Here is a 26,030-nt window from a genome sequence, read left to right as displayed (position 1 = left end):
ATATATATATATATATATATATATATATATATATATATATATATATATATATATGTATATAATCATACAGTCCCTCAGAACTGTGACATGGATAAAAAGATATATCTGAAATACTTCTAAAAACTTACACGGAATGTCTGACTTCACATATCAAAGAATTCAAGCACCTTAAAAATTGATGTAAAATGTGCACCCGAACTCGAGTGTCTGGAAACAGCTAGGACGCCTCTAGTTACACACACACACAGACACACACAGACACACACACACACAATCTACTGTTGATCTACTTGCTTATCTATGGCTGGTAGGGTTAACCTAGAGCTTGGAGGAACACCCCCCCCCCCCCCCCATCGGCCCCTTAATTCTCGTCCTTGTCTCGCCCGCACCTGGCGGGCGCAGCGACGCGCACGCACGTGTGTTTTTTTTTTGCTCTCTCTTTTGTTAGGACCTTCCTGGATGAAGATACCCTGGGCGCCTCTTTCATCACACAATCGTCACTGTTCACCCGAGTGATAGAGACATCGAACGCGCTCCTTTCCTCTCTCTTCCACCCCTGTCGTCCTTGGCTTACGAAGCCTTATTATCATTCCCTTGGAGGAGAGAGTAATTAAAATGTCCCAGTTCGGAGGCTCTTTTAATTAACCCTCCTCCTCCTCCACCCCTTCCCACCACCCCCTCCCCCTCTCTTCATTAATACGACGTGTCATGAACGAGAGAGAGAACCAGACTCGTACGTAATTAGACTCTGGGTTGATGTGAGTGGAAGCGTCGCGTGCCTTGGCGACCCCTTGCCGTGACGCTGTATCAACGGTGGTGTCCCGTGGGTCCAACAGATGGCAACACTGTCCATTACCCTAATGAAAACGTAAACTTCCACGCCTCCTGGAAACTGTGGTGTGGAGGGGTGGGTGACGGGCGGGCAGGAGGGAGGGTTAGGTAGGTAGATGGGTTGCTGTTTGGAGCGCTCTCTGCGTGATGGTCTTTCCCAGACTGCGACATCGCAGCAAAACTGAACCTAAATACTAGTGTGTAGAAAGGTTGAGAATCGCTGTCTAACCTCAGAATATTATGGCATTCTGGACTAGTTTTCTCGTTTCAAAAATGGATTAAAAACATTTCCGTATTGTTGACTAACTTATATAGTCATCATCCATTAGCTTTGTACAAAATATAGTTTCATATATAGATTCTCCATATATTCTGTGTAGTACATTTATGTATATATATCTCTCTCTCTATCTATATATCTCTATATATTTAATATACTGTATAAGGTATCTATATATATATATTTAAGTCATTATGGCACATGATGAGCATGTAGCTAGGTGTGAGAAATTTGAGAAATTAGTAGATTTATGTTTACGATGAAGGTTACTACTGTTCAGTGGATCAGGGCGCTTAGGAAAGAGACATTTGTCTGGTTTTGTGAGAGTGAATCCCTTCCTCCCTCCCTCAACCCACGAATTTATATTATGTTCATTAAGGCTCGAACAGAAAAGTTCCCATGCACTGGTCATGGACTGATAATGAACTGGGAAAGTTAGAGTTTGCTGAATGTCGAAATGCGACACACCTCAGCAGAAGTGGTGTTGAAGGAGGGGTATATATATATATATATATATATATATATATATATATATATATATATATATATATATATATATATATAGGAGGCAAGAGGTCGCAGGGAAGTGGATAGATAGTGGATTGGTTGAGGGGAAGTGGATGGAGAGTGGATTGGGTAAAGGGGAGTGGAAGGGGACTGGATTGGGTGAGGGGGAGGGGAATGAAAGGAAGGAGGGTGCACATGTTTAAGGGAAGTGGAGGGTGAGTGGACTGGGTGAAGGGAAGTGGAGGGAGAGGAGGTGGACTAGGTGAAGGGAAGTGGAGGGAGAGGAGGTGGATTGGGTTAGGGGAGAGTGGAGCAGGAGTCATGGGGGGGGGGGTCACCGCCCCCCTCGTGCAGGACGATAACTGGCTGGCACACGCGAGGCGCCCCACCACACTGCTAATGACCTGACGAATGGCCTCCGTCAGGCAATATGCTCCTCACTCACTCTCTCCTCCTCCTCCTCCTCCTACTCCTACTCTCCCGTGCACTCCCTCTTGTTCACTCACTTATCCTCTCAATATCTCCTCTCTCGTTTTATTTCCAGCAACTCTCTTCTCTTTATTTCAGTCCCTTAACCTCCCTTGGCTTTTTCTGCCTTATTTTTTTCTTGGTTTTCTCTCGTAAGAAAATGACCGACGATCATTTATAAAGACTTTATGAGCGATGATGGGCTCGGTATTAAGATTTATCTCGGTACGCTAGGCCCTCGTTAGTCTCCTGTCACCGGTGTGAGGGGGGCGGGGCGGGGCCGGGGGTGGGAGGTGTGAGGGGGCGGAGCGGGGCGGGGCAGGAGTTGTGACAGTGAAGGGCCGAGAATCACATTAATGACAAGAGTGGGTCTCCTCCTCCTCCTCCAGCCCACGTGTCTGCACGCTCTTACCGCCGCTGCTGATGCTTGCCCGCGTTGTTACGTTGCCAATTACCACGGCTAATGCGCCAGGCCTTATGCAGATCAACGCACCCCCACCCTGCTCCCGGTCTTGCTGGGCGACGCAACGGATTTGCATTAGATCAAAAAGTGGGTCAGGAAGGCGCGCGTTTGTCTCTCTGTGTATGTGTGTGTGTGTGTGTGTGTGTGTGTGTGTGCGTCAGGTGCGGGCGGATTTGGGGGGGTGTAGGGGAGGGGTGAGCCCCCTGGTAACTTGGGTCAGGTCAGGGCGCCGCCGCCCAGCCTTTGTACACCGAGTGTGGTATATACAGTGTGGGCGGTGCGGGGCCGCTACACGCTCACGTGCCGCTTCATGTGCAGACTGAGGTGGTCTGAGCGGGAGAAGGCTCGCTCGCACAGGCGGCACTGGAAGGGCCGGTCGCCCGTGTGCTTACGGAGGTGCCGCGTGAGCTCGTCAGACCGCGCGAACTTCCAGCCGCACCCCTTCCAGTTGCACATGTAGGGCTTCTCGCCCGTGTGGGTACGGAGGTGAGCCTTCAGATGCGACGACTTCGTGTAGGTCTTGAGACAGCCTGGGTGCTGGCAGGTGTGCGCTGTGATTTTCTTGCGCCCCGTGGGTTTCTTGGTCACCTTGGCTTCGGTGTCGTCTGGCGGGGGCGGCGCCGGGGGCTCGTGGCTCACCGGCTTGCCATGCTCCGAGCCTGTCAGCGTGAGGGCCTGGCACGACGGCGCCGTGGTCACCGGGGTGGACAGCAGCTCCGACAAGTTGGGTGAAGATGGGGGCGTCATCACCTTGACCAGCGTGTGAATTGTCTGCCGGGTGAGGGCGTGGGTGGTGAGGGGTGCGGTGCTCCCCAGATGAGTCATGCAGCCGGACACACGGACGCCTGGGGGCAGCTCCTCGTTCTCTGGGGAGGCGGGAGGGGACATCTGTCCGTGGGTGTAGGTGACCTGTGTCATACCCGGTATACCAGGGGGTTGAGGGGCCGATGAAGGCGTCTGAGCAGCCAGGGGCGGCGTGCTCCCCTCCCCTTGTTGCTGTTGTTGTTGCTGCTGCTGCTGTTGCTGCTGCTGTTGTTGCTGCTGTTGAAGCTGGTGCTGTGCCCCGGTAACAGCCGACACGGGAGGCAGTGTGGTGCCGTAAGTGTTGAAGGCGAGGGTATGGGCGCGTGGTTGGAGCGTGGCGATAGATGGCAGCTTAGCAGGCGCTTCAGGAGTCGTGAACTGGTAGTGTTCTTGCGTCTCCTGCCGGGGCTGCGAAGGCGTGCTGGAGTCGCCGCAGTAGTGGCCCTCGGCGGCTGTCCTGGCCAGGGCGTCCAGGTCCACGAAGTCCTCTGCTTGGACCAGCGCTGGGGCGTCCATTACGCTGGAGTTGTACTGTGAACCGTTCATCTCCTCCGTTACGTACGCATCTACTTCCAGCCCCTCGACGTAGGCGTGGTATGGGGAGGCGTACTGTCCGTGATAACCTGCGTCCATGGCCGTGGAGGCGGGGGAAGGACCGCGGTAGTGCTGGTTGTCCTCGCCAGGGACGTGGTAGCTGCCCTGGCTCTCATCGCCGCCCCCGAGGCCGCCAAGGGGCGACTCACTCGGGGGGCAGAAGCTCGTATACTGCAGTGAATGGAGGCGTGGGGTCAGAGGGGCCGTCAGCGCCTGCGACAGAATGGAGGGGGTCTGTGGCAGCGACGGGGCTGGGAACATCGATGAGGAGGAAGAGGAGGAGGTGGAGGACGATGACGACGACGACGATGACGACGATGTGGACATGGGAGGAGGAGGCAGGGGGTCGGCGTTGGCAGGTACAGATGGGAGAGAATCCTGGTCGGTTGCTCCGGTGTCCCCCAACAGAACCATCTCGATGTCCTGCCACATCTGCGGGAACAAGAAAGCCAAGGTTTAGATCTCGACACCCAGGGAGGGAAAGGGATTCATAGCAGATAGAGTCAGTCTAATGCCTTAGAATATAGATCTTAATGTCTACCATCAACATGGTAATTGCTCATAATGTATAAAACATCCTCAGTGTCAAAACATAGAAGAAAAAAAAGATGACAGAAAGCTATAATTACATTCTTAGATGGCAAAAAATTTGCCACATGGATATCTAGTGACTACCGTCCCATAAGAAAAAAAAAGAGTCCAATATTGAAAATTATGTTTAGTTGTGAGTGAGCATCAATCAAGCCGCTGAGCAAGGCAGGAGAGGCCTCACACCGAGGTATATATGTACAGCTCCTGTTTCAGATAGGAAACCAAAATCCCTCACTGGCGTCAGTAACATCCGGGCGATGAGTAAATCTAAGCTGCGTTAAGTAGTCTTGGAGGAAGGTCTTGGAGGCCGGGAGATCCTGGAGGCCAGGACTTACACTGACTGACTCCCTAGGTTCTGGTGATGTCTTCCTGGCTTGTTGAGTGAGGGAGAGAGTGAAGGAGGGAAACACAGGCTCCCTGCACTGGTGTCGTACATGCCGCAGTACCAAAGTTCCTGAGCATCAAAATGTTATTTGTACTTTATCCTCCTGTCTGTGTGTATGTTAGGATTCTTAAGTCATTTCCAGTATCTTTTAGCGGGTAACTTCGCGCCCCACGTACTCTCTACGATCACTCAGACCATGAAATTACTTTCTCAGTGTGATGTATACAGTGCCATAAAACGCGTAAATATTTATCGCTCGTGTTAAGATGAACGGAACACCTGTGAATCATGAATCGGTCAGCAAACTCGAGTGGCCTCTCTCATCTCGCGAGACTAAGAGCCTGAGAGACGAGGTGTGTGTGTGTGTGTGTGTGTGTGTGTGTGTGTGTGTGTGTGTGTGTGTGTGTGCTGGTGCAGAAATGTATTACTCTACGACGCGTCGTAAACCCGTCCGATCCGAATTGAAAACCCAGCGTGGGACTGGTGTGTAAGGACGTAAGATAGTAATGATAATGATTCTGTTGCTGACGATGGAGATGGTGTTGTAGACGGGTGTGAGGTGATGAGACTACCTGATGAGGTAGATGGGCGCGATGATGAGTGGAGTAGATAGGGGGGATGATGCGGTGGTGATGATGCTGTGTATGGATGGGTTGATTGAAGATGATGGCATTAGATAGGCGAATTGGTGGTAAACGCTGGCTATATAAGAAGTAAATTAAAAAAGAAAAAAAAGGGGAAGTGTGTGTGTGTGTGTGTGTGTGTGTGTGTGTGTTGAAATGGAGGTATGTTGATAACTAGATTAGATATATAAAGAGCGTCAGTGAACCTGCAAACACAGGAGAATGGAGAATTTATGATGATTAGGAAACAGACACAGAGACGAGTAGAAGGAAGAGGGGAGAGAGGGTGATGGATGGACAGATATGAGAGAGATAGAGAAAGAGAGAATGTGCAGATTGCCAGGGCATAGATACAAGAAGAGTGCAACACTCAGTTCTAACCTTCAATCACTTAGAGACTCGAACATTTAAGCACATTCTTCTTAAAAACGGATAATCTTAATCGGCAAACGAAGAAAAACGATAGAAATATCGGATATTTTTTTTTTAAACGACAGATAGATTTGCTTAGTAGAAAGGAAAACAAAATTCCCAAGGGAGACGTTATTTGTATTGCATTTATATAAATGATTCCTAATGAGGGAGAGGAAATGGTTGATGTTCGTGACTGGTTTTGATACTTGCCCGGCGAGGCTGACTGTCGTTTCTCGTTTCATTTGGTCGTGTTTACCTTGTTTAAAGAGTCTATCTTAGTCTTCTCTAGCTGTCATGTACCAGTCTATCTTAGCCCTCCCTAGCTGTCATATACCAGTCTATCGTGGTCTCTGTATCTTAGCCTTCTCTAGCTGTCATATACCAGTCTATCGTGGTCTCTGTATCTTAGCCTTCTCTAGCTGTCATATACCAGTCTATCGTGGTCTCTGTATCTTAGCCTTCTCTAGCTGTCATATACCAGTCTATCGTGGTCTCTGTATCTTAGCCTTCTCTAGCTGTCATATACCAGTCTATCGTGGTCTCTGTATCTTAGCCTTCTCTAGCTGTCATATACCAGTCTATCTTAGCTTTACCTAGCGATCATGTACCAGTCTCTCGTTGCCTCTCTAGCGATCGAGTGTGAGCCAATCTTAGCTTTTCTAAGCAGCCTGTTCCAGTCTATCTTAGCTTGTCTAGACACCCAATTTCAGTCTGTTTCAGCCCTGTCTGGCTATCAAGTATTGTGACTCGCGAAAACAATTTCTATACAGCTTTTCAAACGTGTCCTTTACAAGGGTGGTTGAGGCTTATACATTATAAAGAGGAGGAAGAGGAGGAGTAGTAGGAGGAAAGGGTAGAAGGAAGAGCTGGAGGAGAAGAAGAATCCAACAGAAAGACTCAAAAGTTCATATTACTTGAAGTTTTAAAAGGGAGTAACAAGACGATATAATTGAATACTTAAGACCTTATATTAATTCAATTCTTACTTTACCCAGAGTGATCTCATTTTCTAAATGAGTGTAAAATGCAGGTCCTTAATGTTCTTTGTTACGGAGTGATGGATGAGGCACTTCACATGAGAAGCAGAGAGTAATAGACGTTGCTTCATCATGAGGGAGCGAGTACCGCATAGCCTTGTAGATACTGTAGGTCATACATTTCCCCTTTTTCCTCGTATCATCATGGGTGATATCAGGGGGTTCGAGAGGAGACCTGCTATGTGCTCCGTCAGTTTGGAGAGGAACGTAAGAGCAAGAACTTCGAGTCGGGTACCGACGACCCACCACCCCATCTCCCTCAGTAGAAGATCCATAGATCGTTTCTCTAAGCGAGGGAGAGTGAGCTTTACAGACGTGGGTGGGTTACCATCTTCTTGCTCATGGTTGAGTGTGTCCCCCCCCCACCCCCAACCCTATCCCCCTTGCTTAATATTCATCGTTGGCGTTTTGATATGATGTATGATGCTGATGTTTAGCATATTCAACGTAGTTAATGTGGTAAATGATATCTAATACGATGCATTCTTCTAAGTCATTAACATTTAGATGCAATCTAGATAATTTAGTTATATTGTTCGGAGCTGCAGGGGAGTTTTCTTGTTTCTTCTCTTTTTTTTTTTTTTTGCAATGCAAATAATAATTTTTATACGCGTTCACCGACTTTGATGGGGGTCGTTTGGTGGGCAAGATTCTTATCCATCATTGTAGCTACATGGCTACAGGGGTCACCGCAGGTTCTACAGGATGGAGGAGGATTGGAGCAGCCAGCTGATGCGTTAGCCTATACCACCTCACACAGGCTAGGGAAAAAGTGGTACCATCAATCATATTTTGATTATAGAAGAAATTGAAACGATGGTGAATTTTGGTATCAAGGACTGACCTCCTGAAGAAGAGAATGGATATATATATATATATATATATATATATATATATATATATATGTGTGTGTGTGTGTGTGTGTGTGTGTGTGTGTGTGTGTGTGTGTGTGTTTCTGTGTATAAAGGGTAATTACTTTCGTGTGTCGTGGAATTGAATGCCATTCCATGTGATGTATGGTTCTGCCGCTGAGATGTTTACTTATCATTGTATTAGGTGCCTGGTACTACCTGGTGCTGTACCTGTTGGGGTATCTGGTCTGTTGCATCAAGTACCTGTCTTGGTACCTGGTATGATATAGGAAGTACCTGGCTTCATAACTGGTACCGTGGTACTTGATGGAGTACCTGGGTTAGCTCCTAACTTGGTTGATTACCTGTCCAGGTACCTGGTAGAGCATCACCCAGTACCTGATAGATCACCTGACGGTGTGCTTGTAGTAGTACCTGGCGAGACACCTGGTGGAGGAGTTACCCGCTGTAGTACCTGAGAGAGAGAGAGAGAGAGAGAGAGAGAGAGAGAGAGAGAGAGAGAGAGAGAGAGAGAGAGAGAGAGAGAGAGAGCAGAATTAGATGTGTGGCAGGTTTTGCTGTAGAGAAGACGAGTGTATTGGGTTAAGATAATGTCCTACATTAGTTAAGTCCCAAGATTTTCCCTATCCCAGCATCGTTCAACCCCCTTGACACAAATAGTGAAGGCGTTGAAGTGCAGGATAAACGTAGGGTTGAATGATTAAAACACCTATTCTTACCTTACCTCCACAAATTGGCGCCAAATTTGATATTCCGGGTGTCAACTATACGAAAATTGGCCAATTTTGGTTTGGAAATGGTGACTATTAAGAGCAGTAGAGGAAAAAAGAGTAATTTCCCATCCTCCCCGGCTACGCTGCTCGTCTTCGAGTCAAAGGCAGTAATTGAGGGAAAGTTTGATCCCATCCATCATGCTGAGTCATTTTTACGACACTGATTTCAGTCCGGACTGCCATGTTGGAGGGAAGCATTACGCGCTACACAGACACACAATAAACCGTTCCAGTAATATTTATCTTTTCCTTCCAGCGCGTGTGGACGATCGAGATGGTGGAGAAAAAAAAAATAATAATATTGCTACGCAGCATTTATTGCCGAATTTAACTTAAGAGACCTGTTCTTTAAGCTAGTTTAAGGAAAAGTATATGGAACTAATACTTTTTTTTGATGACTGTGGTTTATTCTTTGTGAGTTGTAGGGTCGGAGAGAATCGTGGGGAGGAGGTGGTGGTGTTGGTGGTGGTCTGAGGCAAAGATTGTGGTTCGCTTCGATTTGGGGGTATATACACACACACACACACAGACACGCACACACACACACACACACACACACACACACACACACACACACACACACACACTCCACAAGCTGTCGAATCTAAGCAAATTAGGTCACATATTTCTTTTCTAATAAGGCAAGACATCGTCTCATAAAGACAAAACGTGTAATTGAATATCACTGTGATTTTTCAGAGCGCGTTCTCCGGATACCGAATTAGATCCGGACAAAGAATAATCCGGCCGAACGACCAGACCTTGTTCAGATAAATTCTTACTGAGCCTTTGTGAGCACAACCGGATATGATGTCCTGTTAAAGCTCTATATAATCATCTATCTATATCTAACTATCTATCTATCTATCTATCTATCTATCTATCTATCTATCTATCTATCTATATATATATATATATATATATATATATATATATATATATATATATATATATATATATATATTGAGGGTAAATAAGCATGAACGTGAGGTTGTGGTGACTGGTTTAAGGGACCATCTTGTCTCCATAATAGGACTGTATGATGCTTGTGGTCTGCCTGAAGCATGTAGGAACAATATGAGCAGATAAATTATTTTATGGTCACCATATGTGTGTACACGTGTGGGATGTTACGTATGCTAATTAGGATTTTTCAATTTCGTTCATATATATATATATATATATATATATATATATATATATATATATATATATATATATATATATGTATATATATATATGTATATATGTATGTATGAATATTCGAACCGCCATCACTTGTGTAACGGCCTTATATATTTCTTTGTTGCATGAAGGCGTAGCCAAATGTGCCTTTATGTGTGTCTGTGTGTGTGTGTGTGTGTGTGTGTGTGTGTGTGTGTGTGTGTGTGTGTGTGTGTGTGTTACCTAAGCATGGTGGTGGTGATGAAAAAATACAATACCACTCAAGCACATTCTTATGCAATGGCGTCTTAGCTACGTCTCTTCCTTGTGTATCAACTGACTGTTGTACGTCTTATATCTCATTCTTGTATCTCCCCTGACGATGTGATTATTGCACGAAAGTGCACTTGGGAACTTTATCGTGTTTCATTTTCATTTTCCTCGTGGTTTTATGCATATACTAGATCACGTGCACCACTGTGACCTCTTGCAATATATATATATATATATATATATATATGTATATGTATATATATATATATATATATATATATATATATATATATATATATATATATATATATATATATATATATATATATATGTCCTTACTGAAATATTGATTATAATCCCAGAAAAAAAAGAATTTGCTAAATCTTCGAGCAACCTGCTGTGTATATCCAAATTATGTATTACCACGGACATGATAAATTCTGGATACTTTCCATCTTTTTTTTTCATATAAACGGCATCAGTGGATGTTTTGTACCATCCTTGGCACATATCGTGAACCTGTTTTGGATATTTTGTGGACCTTCCTATTTTCTTTTCCTTAAGGAAATGATATTTGCAGACATCATCCATTTTCACCTACTTGCATTGTGTGCCCCACTCCACATGCATTTTCTGTTTGTATTAAGTCTACATATTTTCTTCCCGCTTTCTTCTCCTTTTTGAATAGTCTGTTTCCCATTTTCTCTAGGGTTTGAAATGCTCTGAAAAATTAGGGTATTTCTTCTCATTCTTCTAATGTTTTTCCTCTTTTGTTTTTCCTCAGTTCCCACGTATTGTTCTTCTCTTCACAAGGACACTTCTCTCACTTTCAGTTCCAATTTCTTTTCTCTCTGTCTCTCTCATTCTTCGTTTTGTATTAGTAATCGACCGCAAGCAGTATTACAGATATTATTTTAATTTCTTTTTTTTTTTTACAAATTCCTGTATAAAAAGAACAGATAAAAGGTGTTCTTGAGGTCTATCTATCTATCTATCTATCTATCTATCTATATATATATATATATATTTTTTTTTTTTTTTTTTTTTTTGCTTTGTCGCTGTCTCCCGCGTTTGCGAGGTAGCGCAAGGAAACAGACGAAAGAAATGGCCCAACCCACCCCCATACACATGTATATACATACGTCCACACACGCAAATATACATACCTACACAGCTTTCCATGGTTTACCTCAGACGCTTCACATGCCGTGATTCAATCCACTGGCAGCACGTCAACCCCGGTATACCACATCGATCCAATTCACTCTATTCCTTGCCCTCCTTTCACCCTCCTGCATGTTCAGGCCCCGATCACACAAAATCTTTTTCACTCCATCTTTCCACCTCCAATTTGGTCTCCCACTTCTCCTCATTTATATATATATATATATATATATATATATATATATATATATATATATATATATATATATATATATATAAACTGGATTTAATTGAATTGGTTTGGAATCGGCTTCTGAAATGAAAACGAGTCTTAAAAAGTTTCAGTCATTGGTAATATGACGTTCAGATTATGCAGCTGGTTTAGTTATATCACTACATCATGTTGTTGTATTAGATGTATTAGATGAAGAGATAGTTTATTTTTATATCTGACTAATTTCTTGTCTCTTGAAGTAAATTCTAATGCTATTGCACTCGTCAGAAATGGTGATCTTAAATACCAAAGATTGATGTAGATTTTAAAAGCGAATGTTATTTCTGTTAATCTGATTTCGACGTTCATATTTTTGAACGTTTTAATCATTACTATATCATCATTTTTGTAGATTGGATTTTTGCGTTTGCGTCTTAGTTTTTCTCTTACATATACAAAGGCTTTTAATGGAGAGAAGTTTGGTCGTTTTTAATGATAGAATTTTGGTAGTGTTTTTATACTCAATTTTACAATACCGCTTTGATCATTAATGTCCCATTATGAATTTGATCTATTAGCATCTAGCATCTAGTCCCTTGATTAGCATCTAGTCCCTTGATCACGGTGGTACGACCCTTTAACTCGACTGTGCGACCCTTGAGCGCGACGATGCGACCCTTAGATATGATTGCCTAGCCTCCCCCAGCGCCCAGCGTCCTCTTGCTTAACTGGACGGACGAGCCCTGGGTTCATAAACTCACAGTCTCCAGTCTTGTGACCCGGCTTTACTGAGTGAAGGAATGACTGGAAATTATACATTTTCCCTCTATCGAGGTGACTCACCGAAAGAAAGAAAAAAAAAAGGCAGAAAAAAAAAGATGTATACGTTCAAATCTAATTTGAATTAGTTTAATTGCTTCTCACGAAGTCACATCGCCTGACCTCTCTCTCTCTCTCTCTCTCTCTCTCTCTCTCTCTCTCTCTCTCTCTCTCTCTCTCTCTCTCTCTCTCTCTCTCTCTCTCTCTCTCTCTCTCTCTCTCTCTCTCTCTCTCTCTCTCCAGTTCGCCAAGAGTGAAATCGAACCGGACCAGATTTATTGCGTCACAGTATGTATCTCCGAGGCATTATTTACGTCGCTGTTAAATTACGTCTGCAGATTACCGACGTCCGATACGTCATGTCAGCGGAATTATATCTGGACACCGCGTCGTAATTTATATTATATGGTAAGGGAGGGAGGGAGGAGGAGGAGGGCGCGCCTTTGTTGCTTCCACCGCCCGAATGTAATGGAAAGACACGCCTATTTATAAGCAAGAGCAGCCGTTGTATAGGAAGAGAAAAAAAGAGAGCAGTAGTCGTCTTCATAATGACTACGGGAGGTGAATGTGCGCGGGAGAGGGTACGAGGTGTGGTAGAGGAGTGGTGTGAGGGATGTGGTTGAGGAGGTCGAGCAGTGCTGCTGGAGTTGCTGTCGAGGTTAGTGTATGGTCGGGAGAGCCGTACTGATGGCAGTGTGAGGGATCCAAAGACTTTGAGGTTTTTTACAAGTTACTGTATTGTTGTTGGTAGGTGAGGGTAGGGTGTGGCGGGGGTTAGTGGTGGTAGTAGCAATAGTAGAGTAGTAGTAGTAGTAGTAGTAGTAGTAGTAGTAGTAGTAGTAGTAGTATAATAAGTAGTAATAATGAGTTCGTGGTTGCAGTTATAATTGTGTTAGTGTACAGTTGTGGTAAAGTAGGAAAGGCACTCTGTACTATACCACTGGTGACAATTGTAGCTGAAATGATAGTTGAATCATTAATTCACCATTTACCACCACCAACAACAATCTATTAGTAGTAATAGCTGCTGTGCCAATAGTAGTAGTAGTAGTAGTAGTAGTAGTAGTAGTGGTGACAGTAGCGGCAACTACGGGTAGTAGCAGTTATAATAACTGTTGGAAGAGTTGTAGAAAAACTATCAATAAACAGCTGCGCAAGGGCTGGTAAGGAAAAGAAATAGTCATGTTGATTTTGGTGGCAGCGGTGGGATAAGAGCAGATCACGTCGGGTGGAGGAAGTACAAGCCACACTGACAAACACAGTGGTGTAGACCCACCTCGACGGGCCTGTTTGGACAGACAACACCATCTCTACACCCACTGATGTGCTATAAACACACACACCCCAGGACCTCGGCCGCCACCTCCACCCGACTGCAAACACTGAAACATAACTGAGCAAAAATATAAACTTAATTTGATTTTTTTCCCCCTCCCGTTCGACGAAGCCTATGAACTTAATTTGACTTTCATGTAAATTTGATGAAAATTTTTTCTTCCGCAGTTCGATATTTTTTTTGTGTGTGTCTCGCACAGTGATACATTTTGATGTAAGAGTCTTGACTGATTCTGACCTTGTGTAAACATCATCTTGCCAAGGGGGAGCAACATTTCCACGTCTGTCTTTTTCTTTCTCATTATTTCAAGGCGAAATGTTATTGGAACTGCCAGTAGACTGCGACTTGAGGAGGTTGGAGTGAATAATGATGATGTTTGGTATGACCCGTCGTTATGTTTGGGGATCCGTTTTAAAAGAATTATTAAGTTTAAGTAGAGAGAGTTGAAGGTTCGCAATGCCACATGCCAGCGCCCTTCGATTGAAGTTCGTTTCGCTTCTCTTGTGTAGATGTAGCATCAGGTGGAAGAGGCGATGCTCAGTCCTCACTAGCTACACACACACACACACACACACACACACACACACACACACACACACTAAGGTAATTTACTGGTTTCTTTACATAATGACCACGTAATTTGGCCCCAGGATTACGTTTAAATGCTCATATATCTTCCAGAAGAAATTTCGAAGTCGTGAAATGAAAGATGAATATATGTGTGTGTGTATGACAGAAAATTACCTTATTCCCAAATATTATTTTTTCGTAAATCTGCAAAAAAAAAAAAAGTCTTGGTTTTAAGATTTGCGAACGAGGGAAGGACCCTAGTGAGGGCGTCCCTAGGGAACGGCCACAAGAACGTATAGGAAGGACCCCAGTGAGGGCGTCCCTAGGGAACGGCCACAAGAACGTATAGGAAGGACCCCAGTGAGGGCGTCCCCTAGGGAACGGCCACAAGAACGTGTAGGAAGGACCCCAGTGAGGGCGTCCCTAGGGAACGGCCACAAGAACGTATAGGAAGGACCCCAGTGAGGGCATCCCCTAGGGAACGGCCACAAGAACGTGTAGGAAGGACCCCAGTGAGGGCGTCCCTAGGGAACGGCCACAAGAACGTATAGGAAGGACCCCAGTGAGGGCGTCCCCTAGGGAACGGCCACAAGAACGTATAGGAAGGACCCCAGTGAGGGCATCCCCTAGGGAACGGCCACAAGAACGTGTAGGAAGGACCCCAGTGAGGGCGTCCCTAGGGAACGGCCACAAGAACGTATAGGAAGGACCCCAGTGAGGGCGTCCCCTAGGGAACGGCCACAAGAACGTGTAGGAAGGACCCCAGTGAGGGCGTCCCTAGGGAACGGCCACAAGAACGTGTAGGAAGGACCCCAGTGAGGGCGTCCCTAGGGAACGGCCACAAGAACGTATAGGAAGGACCCCAGTGAGGGCGTCCCCTAGGGAACGGCCACAAGAACGTGTAGGAAGGACCCCAGTGAGGGCGTCCCTAGGGAACGGCCACAAGAACGTATAGGAAGGACCCCAGTGAGGGCGTCCCCTAGGGAACGGCCACAAGAACGTGTAGGAAGGACCCCAGTGAGGGCGTCCCTAGGGAACGGCCACAAGAACGTGTAGGAAGGACCCCAGTGAGGGCGTCCCCTAGGGAACGGCCACAAGAACGTGTAGGAAGGACCCCAGTGAGGGCGTCCCTAGGGAACGGCCACAAGAACGTATAGGAAGGACCCCAGTGAGGGCGTCCCTAGGGAACGGCCACAAGAACGTATAGGAAGGACCCCAGTGAGGGCGTCCCCTAGGGAACGGCCACAAGAACGTATAGGAAGGACCCCAGTGAGGGCATCCCCTAGGGAACGGCCACAAGAACGTATAGGAAGGACCCCATTGAGGGCGTCCCCAGGGAACGGCCACAAGAACGTATAGGAAGGACCCCAGTGAGGGCGTCCCCAGGGAACGGCCACAAGAACGTGTAGGAAGGACCCCAGTGAGGGCGCCGGGGCAGGGCACCTTCCCCCCCGCTGTGTCTTATCGATGTATTGACCTCTTAACAGCTCGTAAGGGCAGTTCGGTTCCGCCTCGATGTTTTCATGATATCAATTTGTAGTATAATGGTGGTTTGATGATGCAGCGGCGTTTTTGTTTGTTCTCTCTCGTCGATGAAACGAGGAAAGACGCACAAAGCACACTGACGCCAGGCAGACGGACAGACAGAAGGAAAAGACAGAGAGAGACGGACAGACACTCCGCCATGACTAAAACAGGAAGGGGTCTCCATGAGAGTGAAGACAAGGCAAGTGGCATTTCCCAGCGGGTGTGTCAACGGCTCATTGGACAGATCTATCATTTGGGCTTGACTTCCTCCAGCACGAGTGTATCATTAGCCTTATTCAGACACTGATCCTGTGCTGGCGGTAGTCGCTGTGGTGACCCCTCGGGCGAAATTTAAAGCTTAACTTTCCTCCTCGAGACTGAGACTTAAAAAAGTGTTTTCCGGTAAAGCTCAGACGTCAGGTATACGTGAGGGGAACTTAGGCGTCGAATATTGCCGTTGAAACCAAGACCTCCATGTCTCGGGATGATCCTATGGCCTCGGGATGAAACTAAGACCTCCCTCCAGTGACTCAAGATGAACTAAGACTTAGAATGTCTCTTGGTAGAGTGGCTCATTGGTGAAACTAAGACTTCATAAGCATCAGGGTGGAACACAGACCTCTAGTGTGTCTGGGTTGAATCTAAGACCACCATTACATGAAAGTGAAACTGAAACCTCAAGTGCCTCTGGGTGAAATTAAGACCTACGTACCTCAGGGTGAACCTAAAGACCTCAAGAGCCTTAGGGTGAAACTAAGACTTCCATTGCATTACGATGTAACTGAAACCTCAAGAGCCTCAGGGTGAAACTAAGACTTCCATTGCATCAGGATGTAACTGAAACCTCAAGAGCCTAAGGGTGAAACTTAGACTTCCATTGCATCAGGATGAAACTGAAACCTCAAGAGCCTTAGGGTGAAACTAAGACTCACAATGCATCTTGATGAAACCTCGGGAGGCTCAGGGTGAAACTGAAACCTCTAGTGCATCATGATGAAACTGAGACACAAGTGCTCTAGAGTAAAACTAAGACCCCAAGTGTCTTAGGATGAAAATAAGACCAGTAGCGAGTAAGGATAAAACCGACATTTCTTGTGCCTCAGGATGAAACTAAGACCTCAGGTGTCACACACACACACACACACACACACACACACACACACACACACACACACACACACACACACACACACCATTCGTCGACAGCTTCGCCGACACTGCTGATTATGATATCAAGTTGCCACAGTCTTTCGCTGACGAGGTGATGATGGTGTTCACATCTCGAGTTTTCTATTGAAAACTTGGTATCAGAGACAAATACTAGGATTAGCCTCATCGAAGCACACACACACACACACACACACACACACACACACACACACACACACACACACACCTGCTTCAAGTATTGATTAGCTTCGAGTTTCTCCGTGCCAATTCATCTGTCACAATTTTTATTACCATGATATGTTAAGAACACACTTCAGTATCTCTTGATATAGCTTTTGTGCCTCTCGTCTCAGATACAATCAGAGGAGAGACAGCGTTGTACTTGGCCTTCTGCGTAGCGCACCTTAGATTGATTATGTTCGAAAAATTGTCACAAAATCCCGCGAGCAAAGAACACTATGTTTACAGCCACCGCGTCATGGTGACTGCAGAGTCACTTCCTGTCCTGCCAGAAAATACCTATTATTGTACCGAAATACATGACACTTCGCAGATTTAAAACAGGTGTTTGAAGTTCGCTTTCGAGTAACGTGATGCACACTTAACGCGTTGCTCTTTGACCCCACCCACCCCCTCTCCTCACCTTCTTATGCTCAGCTGCTTTAACAATATCCTAAGTGGAGGATAAATGGCCAAGTCCTTTACTGCAGAGAAGCCGACACCATCAGTAAATCCTCAAGCTTCGTGTTTACTGTAATCGAAGCGGCCTTTTATCATCCTGAGCTCCGGTGATTTTCCTTTGATGTCTTTTGAAAGGATATCTCGACCTGTTTTTGTAACAGGTGTTTAAATAAAACACCTTCCATTCAGTCATCTAGTTCTGTCAGTGACCTGACTCGATAACACCTCACAGAAAATGAGACCAAAATATTCTTTTCCTCTCATGTTCCAATTATTATTAATATTACTTCTACTCGTGTGTGTATATATTTATATCTATTTCCCCAGCTCCTGCATCTCTGTACTTGTTTGATATCCACTGCTCCGTTCCTGTTTCTTGCGCCAACTTGATCCATCATCATCCAGGAGAAGTTTTGACTCGCCTCTCCCTCTACCTCGGTTATACTCATTACAGTTATTTTCTTCGTTAGTGTTTCTAAAATCTTTTACTTTTTCCTTTGTATTAGTCGATCAGTTACCTCTCTCCCCTTACTCTCTCTCTTTCATCCTCATTCGTATCTTTTATTTTTTTATTATACATATATACGCCATGCTACTCCCTAGTTCTCTTCTTCTCCCTCCTTCTCTTCTTCTTCCTCTATCTCTATTTTCTCTCTCTCTCTCTCTCTGCTTCCCTGTTATCTTCTGCTGCGCCTCCTTCTGCCCTCTCGTCGTCTCTTATGTCATGGTGGGGGCGGCGGGGTTTACGACGCGTCCCACCGAGCTGCCCTGGATCTGGTTCCGTCCAGGGCGGGCCCCGGCCCCCCTCCTCACTCACTCGGACTCTACCTGGTGAAAGTGGCGAGCCTCCGCCGCAACACAAACATCCCTAATGTGTGACCTCGTCGCACAATTCGCTACACTCGGACGCTCGGTCGTTTTTAATCTCCCATTCAGCAAGGCAGAAAAGACGACCTCCTCCCTCCCACCTCCCTTAATGCGTCATGTTAATTAGATTTGGGGACACGTAATGCGCGTCACTCCCGCGCCACCTTGAGCACGACCGTACGGTTTCACTTGGGTTGGGTATGACTGAGTGATTCTCAGAGGGCTCGGTCCAAGATCAAGCGCCGGGTCGTGCTACACAAGGGTACAAACCACCAGAATGCCTAAGGGTGGTCGTCGTACTTGTCGTGCCCTCCTGGGATCGAACCGCCGTACCCGAGGGTTTGAACGGTCGTGGTCGAGGGAGGGGAAGGAGGTTGAGAAGCTCTCCTCCGACCGTGACCAAGATCTCTTTCGAATGAGGTCACTACGTAGCGTAGCTAGCTCCTCCGGTGCTCAGTATTAACCACTGGTCTCACTCGATCTTTAACTCTTACATATGGGTGAAGATGTCTACATTAAGCTCTTACATACGAGTGAAGATGTCTACATTATACTCTTACATACGGGTGAACATGTCTTCATTATTCTAGACAATTAGCTATCGACTGAGGCTAATTGCAAATGCGTCCTGATGGCGAATTTTTTATTTTTTTTTCTAACCTAGATCCCTAACTAGGATACCCAGCCTCTGTTGGTTGTCATGACATGTTTGTGTGTGTGTGTGTGTGTGTGTGTTTCATTCTCAGTGACCAGTTTTCCCACATCATGTGTTGCTGTCTGAATATCCAGTTTTCCTTGGTGTGTAATGCATTCTGAAAGTTTATTTATCCATGCGTGGGCTGAAGCCTGAAAGTAAGTACAGTTTTACATGGCACGAGTCTGAATGGAAGTGGAGTTGTACATGGTTATGTGTTGCGTCTTAAACGTCCAGAGTTTTTTTTTTTTATTTTTCATGGTGTGTTACATTCTGAATAGTTCAGTGTTCCATGATATGTCTAGTTTTCCATGACATGTGTTGCAGTCTGTAAGTCTGTCATTGATGTATTGGTCTTTGTTGCTTGAGAGTAAAGAAACGACCAACGTAAACTTTGTATTAAGTACAAAATGGATTTCTGTATGATTATCTGGGAGGGGTGTTGGAGAGAGGGAGATGGAGTGGTCACGTTTGAGAGGTGGAGTGCTGGAGAGATGGGAGTGGTCGTGGAGTGTTGGAGAGATGGAGTGGTCATGCTACCTGGGTGGAGTGTTCGTGTTATATGGGCGGTGTTTTGGAGATGGGGAAATGCAATGGTCAGACTATATGGATAAGTTGTTGGAGAGAGGGAGATTGAGTGGTCAGATTGCATGGGGGAGTGTTTGATGGAAACAGAGTCAAGGCAAGTTACGTGGGAGGAGTGTTGGAGGGAGGGAGATCGAGTAGACAGGTTACGTTGGGGAGTGGTAGAGGTAGATGGAGTATTCATATTGCATGTAGGAGTACTGGAGGAAGATAGAGTGGTCATGTTACACGGGAGGAGTGTTGGAGAGAGGTAGATGGGTATGGCCATGGTAGGAGTGTTGGAGGGAGGGAGATGGAGTGGTCAGGTGCGCGGGTCACGCAGATGGTGGGGTTGTGTCAACAACTGGTGCTGGGCTCGGCACCCGCCCGCCCACTCACCTCCACTGAAACAAAGACTTGACTCATTTTTGAAAATTATCGATTTTACGGAGTTCACGAAGTTTACTCCTTGAGGACTTTCGTCTAGACTTGGGATGATGTGTGTAGCGACTGCGGTGACGTATTCATTGCGTCTTGCGTTGGTTTTGTCGTATGATTACGAGTGATCAACAGAACAGGGCGCTGCATGCAGCCAACTTGTAATATTCTCGACTCTCTCGTCACCTTTTCCAGCTTCCCTCATCATTACCTGTTTTTCTCTCCTGCCTCTGTTTATCTCTCTTACTTCTCGTCTTTCTCTTTACCTTCGGCTATATTTCACGTCTGTATTTCTATAGATTTGGCACTCTAGAGTACTATCATCGTATAGCAAATAACCTTTATATAGACCATCTGGTGTTCTCGTATCTGCCTTTACCATATGTACTGCATCTCTCTACCATTACTTCTGTCTGCTTACTTCTCCTTCTTTCTGCTTTTGCTGTTGTGTCTTCAACCGACTCCCTAACCCCTTGTCTTCCTGCCAACTGCTCCTGCAGCCCCTCAGTCCTCCTACTCCTTGCTTCTTCACCACGCTTCCTCCTCCTGGCTCAAGCATACACCTCCTCCTCCCACCAGTCGTCCCCTCTCCCACCCACCCGCCTTACTGCTCCCGTCTCGTGATCCTACCGTCTTGCCTCTTTCATTCTGTCTTCTCTCCCTTGCCCTCAGCCTCATGCCCGGTCCCTCCTGCACTCGGCTCCTCCCTCCTTCTAAAGTCCTGCTTATCATTCACTCCTGTGTGTTCTGCACCATCAATTAGCACATTATTTTTACTCCCCTCTGCCATTTATTCGGTCTTTCTCCTCCTCCTCCTCCTCCTCTCTCTCTCTCTCTCTCTCTCTCTCTCTCTCTCTCTCTCTCTCTCTCTCTCTCTCTCTCTCTCTCTCTCTCTCTCTCTCTCAGCCACGCTCAGCATTACTGTTGGCTCATTTGCTTACACGGTCTGGGGAGGCTGCAGTTCGGCCCACCTCCCCAGCACCCCAGTCATCTCGCGTCCCGGCCACCAGCCCAGCATCAAGCGCCCCTCCCTCGCACCTGCAATTGCTCGCGTTCTGAAGCCTCGCCCCCTCGAAAATTTGCAGGTCTGGCCATTTGTTTTGCATAATGGCTCGCTGATTTGCATAGTGAGCACGGGACGTCTCTCTCTCTCTCTCTCTCTCTCTCTCTCTCTCTCTCTCTCTCTCTCTCTCTCTCAGTCTAGCTCCTAGGTAGAAAAATTTTTACCTTCAGGTTTTATTTCTTTATTTACACTGACCCACGAGAGACATTTAAGAGTAGAATTGTGTAGTGTTTGGAAGGGTTTAATTCTTGTATCTGTCATTTCTTAAATTTTCTTTTATTTTTTTCTATCTGTTCCTTATATTTAACTTTTTCTTTCATTGCTTTCTTCCTTTCTTTCATCTCTCTTTGTTTTTATGTTGCCAGTGTTGACACATCTTACGCCATTACCGGAATATCTTTTCAAATGTACTTTTTGCAGTGAAAATGAATTAATCATACCAGTTCTCATTTAAACTAAGCTTCCAAAAAAAAAAAAAATCTTATGAAAACTGTCCATATAATAGGCGGGAGGCAGCTGTATCCTGAAACATTACTGTAACTTTTTTTTGATACGTATGTTAAAGGTCTCTGATACATGATAAAACCACTGAAACATTTTGTATAAAAGTTGACTCTTTCACAATGGGTAGTCGAAAGAAAAAATGCATATGAAAAAGTACATTTAAAAAGTGATTGATTTTGACTCGTAATCGTAATTTCTCAAAAGCTTTCATCTTATCATCAGGAGGGAGTGAGGGAGTGTAGGCTAAGTAATTAAACCTCCTGTGATTACGTCGCTAACGACAGTACTCTATACATTACTCGGTCAGCAGTTTAGGTTTAGTTTCTCTAGGCAATACCAAAAAAACCGTTATCAACAACGGAACTACAGTTAATATCTGTAATTATGTCACACTAGTGAACGCTCGGAGTCATCATAGAGCAATGGCAGCACGATATATGTGTGTGTGTGTGTGTGTGTGTGTGTGTGTGTGTGTGTGTGTGTGTGTGTGTGTCGTAGTTATATATGATACCAGAACTCACTGAAAATGATTTCAGTGAACCACTTGTACCTTGAGTTGGTGGGGTTCGAGACGACGTCGCTTCGAACTTGAGAAACATGGGCGGACGAGCCTCATAATCATGTGTGAAACAGGGGCGTGAAGCCTCGAAGAGCCTCGCTAACACTGGCAACTGCATCATTACTTAGACCTCAGCAGGCTGTGAGGGCTGACTTCAGGAGGGAAGGGAGTGATTTTTGGCCAGAGTTCGCCTCCCTGATGGGTCGTAAGCCTTGCTTGCACCGCCGGTTTTTGTGTCTGCTTGTGCATTTGTGCCTCTGCTTCTGCAGTTTTGATTGCTCTTGTCTGTGTGTGTGTGTGTGTGTGTGTGTGTGTGTGTGTGTGTGTGTGTGATTATTATTTGTGTGTTACGGGAAAAGAGTTTTAAACTCGTGTCGCCCCGTTTCTTAACCTTGTACATTATGTACTGTATTCCTGTAAGTTTACACACACACACACACACACACACACACACACTAGTGTCAGACAAGTGTGTGTGTGTGTGTGTGTGTGTGTGTGTGTGTGTGTGTGTGTGTGTGTGTGTGTGCTCCTCCGTACGTACCTTCGTAGTTGCTTCTGCACTTGTGCCTCGTACAGAGAGCTTCCCCCCCCACCCCCCTCCTGGGTCAGTACGAGACGGTTTTTGTAGCTTCGTGAACTATACAAGAAGAAGAAGAAGAAGAAGAAGCTCCTCCCTGGCTGCTGCAGAAGGCGGCGGGATTACACCGTCCATCTTCTAACTGTGGCCGGGGAAAAAGTTGGTTACTCGCATTACCATACTCGTTAACCCACTGCAGGCATCGGGCTTGACATTAGCATAATAATCTTAACAATTACCATTGTCCAGAGAGCCACTCCTCCCCGGAGAGTGAGTATCGTGTAAGAAATTACATCCTGTTTTGATGGTGGGAAGCTGGGGGGTGTTGCTGGCCCCGGCTCGCAAGGGGGTGAGGGAGGAGAAGAAGGAGGAGTGAGGGAGGTAGGGAGCGAGGGAGGGTTGGGGTGTTGCAGATATATCTCACCCAGCTTTATGGTCCTGACCTCTTGTACATCGCCAGGAGTCTGTATTACAGTTATACCCCGTAGCTCTGCCCTAACTTGGTGGCTCAGTCAAGGTAAATGAAGGTATATATGTGTGTGTGTGTGTTGCTGGTGCAACTGCTGCAGGTTGAGCCTTGCATGTGAAAGTTAGAAAGCTTTTAAGTTGAATGTTGACTTCTGTACTAGTTGGGGGTGTTTGGGGGAGGGAACGAAACCCGTGAGATGAAAATGATATTTGTAATAGGATTTTCAACACAGTCATTTTCTCTTGTATATTTTATTTTCCCCTCTATTCATTTAGTTCTTTTTCTCTGTTTCATGATGGTACATGCCTAGGTGCTCTTACGTTTTTCACATCACGTGATTTCTCTGTCATATTCTCTATTCCTTGGTCTTGTTCTTAAATAGTTCCATTTTCTATTATCTTTCCTTCTACTTTGTTAGTCCCCCAGCTCCTTTACCTTTCCCTTGATCTTGTCCTTAAATAGTTCCTTTTTTCTGTTGTCCTTCCCTCTGCTTTGTTAGTCCTTATATCTATCGTCCTTCCTTCTGCTTCGTTAATCCCCCAGCTCCTTATTCTTCGTATTTTTCACATATCAGAGAAGTACAAGTCACTAAAGTGAAAACTCCTTTTTTAAAGCATGTCCTCGCTCGCACACCTCTGCAGCTGCTATGCATTTCCCCATAAAACCTCCCTCGGGAGAAATGCCGCCCTTCACCCTTATGATCAAGCCCTCCTTACCAGGGTGGGTTGTGGCACGTCAGGAGCTCCTGCAGGGGTTAAAACAAGCTCATCTGGAAGACATAACCCACTCTTCAACTGGGCTCACACTCCTGACGGAGGTGTAGAGTTGTCTCGTAAACTTGGCCCAGATTGAAACGACGTCATTTCCCCTTTTTAATCTCCACTTCGCCGATGAGGCTCAACAAGGGTAAACACCCGGCGGAGGCGTAGAAAGAAGTACTTTGTTGTCTCGTATACCGCAATGAAACGGTATATCGGTACCTTTCCAAGACTTCGAACCATATGAGGGACGATGACGAGGCTAGCCAAGGGGGTTGATCTCTCTCCCCAGCGGTGAAGCACGGTTCGGAGCCCCGAATATGGTTTGATTAGAGCAAATACCGACTATTACATTAATAATAGTCCCGGTTATAAGGAGGGGGACCGGTCCTTAACATAGTGGAAATTGATTATCGTGCGCTGAGGGATGTGTGTGTGTGTGTGTGTGTGTGTGTGTGGTACAGGACAGGTAAAGGGGGGAGGGGGCGAGCAGGTGAGAGTATGGGAAGGGATGAGGGCCAGAAGGTGGAGGAAGAATGGGCAAGGAGAGAGAGAGAGAGAGAGAGAGAGAGAGAGAGAGAGAGAGAGAGAGAGAGAGAGAGAGAGAGAGAGAGAGAGAGAGAACGTACATGACAATTGAGAACAGTAACAGATGAAAACCTACGATGAGAAAAAGACAGACGAGAGATAGGAAGATAGTAAGAGGCAGGTGGAGGCAGGCAAGCAGGCAGGTGGGTACTGGGGAGATACAGAGACACCGCTGAGGTAGACAGAAGACGGAGGAAGTATCACTCAATCTGTTGCTTCGTCCCTCCTGGGCACGTCTGCAGAAAGCGTGTGCCTCACGTCTTCACAAACATGTTAGAAAAAAAAAAAGCACATTCTGACCCGACAGAGAAGTCTAGCCCCTCACCTCACTGTCCTACCTATACCCCAAGGAAAAACCCTTCTCTTTCGTCCAATCCATGACGAACCATCGTTATCTCCTGTCTATCCAATGCCCGTCTGTCAAAACCCACAACCCTTCATTCCTGCCTAAACCTCCATCCCACCTGTTTTTACTCCTGTCTGTCTCATCTACTCCAGTTCAACCACCCTTCCCTCCTGTCTATCCTCCTCCCGTACCACTCAGAGGGCACGTCTCTCCTGGCAACCCTACTTCCTCTGTCCTCCACCACCATGCCCAACATCAGCGTGCCGAGTGACCCAATTAGCGTATTTGCGAAGAAAGGTAATGGGCAGACAGCACTTTATCCATTCACCTTAATGAGCGTCTTGACCCCAGCCTGACGAAGGTGATGGAGAAGAGATGCGAATCCGCAGCGTCACCTCCACGTTACACGTCGCCACGCATTAAAGACTTCGCTGTCGGCCAGTTGAATACTGCGGGCAGCGATAGGGCAAGACCCGGGGTACACAAAGCCGAGATAACACGGCCTCCTCAACGCCAACACGAAGAGGCGTTCACGTCATAGTCTGACGTAGATAGAGAATACCCGCAGGAGGTGGAATGAGGGTCCTGATGGAACGAGAAACACAAGTGGATGGGGTGGAAGGCGAGGTGTTCTTGGAGGGTGTGAGGTGCTCTTGGAGGGTGTGGTGCGGAAGATGGAAGGTTAAGATCGAACCTTTTTGCTGAATAGCCCGAGTGGACTCAAACGCCGCCACGGATCTGAATCAACAACACCCTTCTCCCGCCCCTCGTCCCTCACTCCGATGGCTAAATTGGGTCTTTTGACGGTGAGTGGAGAGCGGCCGCCGACCACACCACAGGTAGGAGTCGGCTGCTCTTTGCCTGTACTTGCGCAAATTAGACCTCGTCTAACGTCAGCGCATCAGGGATCTTTTGAGTGCAACCGTTCATTCTCAAGGTGATTTAAAACCGGAGTGGATTTTGGCGTCGCGGTACTTCATATCGTTTTGAGAAGGTCTTATGAGACTAACATCTCGCCGAGAGATGCGAAACTCGTGCGTCCT

General features: G+C 46.1%; 1 protein-coding gene across 1 annotated transcript in view; it reads right to left on the bottom strand.

Moving 5' to 3' along the window:
- Positions 1–1,237: 1,237 nt before the first annotated feature.
- The window catches only part of LOC139761898 (uncharacterized), a 329,651-nt gene continuing 304,858 nt past the window's right edge, over positions 1,238–26,030 (bottom strand). The window contains exon 2 of the mRNA XM_071686486.1: positions 1,238–4,379. Within this exon, the coding sequence (XP_071542587.1) occupies positions 2,838–4,379 (1,542 nt within the window). The 3' untranslated portion in view covers positions 1,238–2,837. The remainder of the gene's footprint in view (positions 4,380–26,030) is intronic.

This window comes from Panulirus ornatus, chromosome 42 (assembly GCF_036320965.1).
Source record: "Panulirus ornatus isolate Po-2019 chromosome 42, ASM3632096v1, whole genome shotgun sequence".
NCBI classification, from domain to species: Eukaryota; Metazoa; Arthropoda; class Malacostraca; order Decapoda; family Palinuridae; genus Panulirus; species Panulirus ornatus.
Note: the sequence above shows the minus strand (reverse complement) of the source record. Positions and strands in the feature narration are given on the sequence as shown.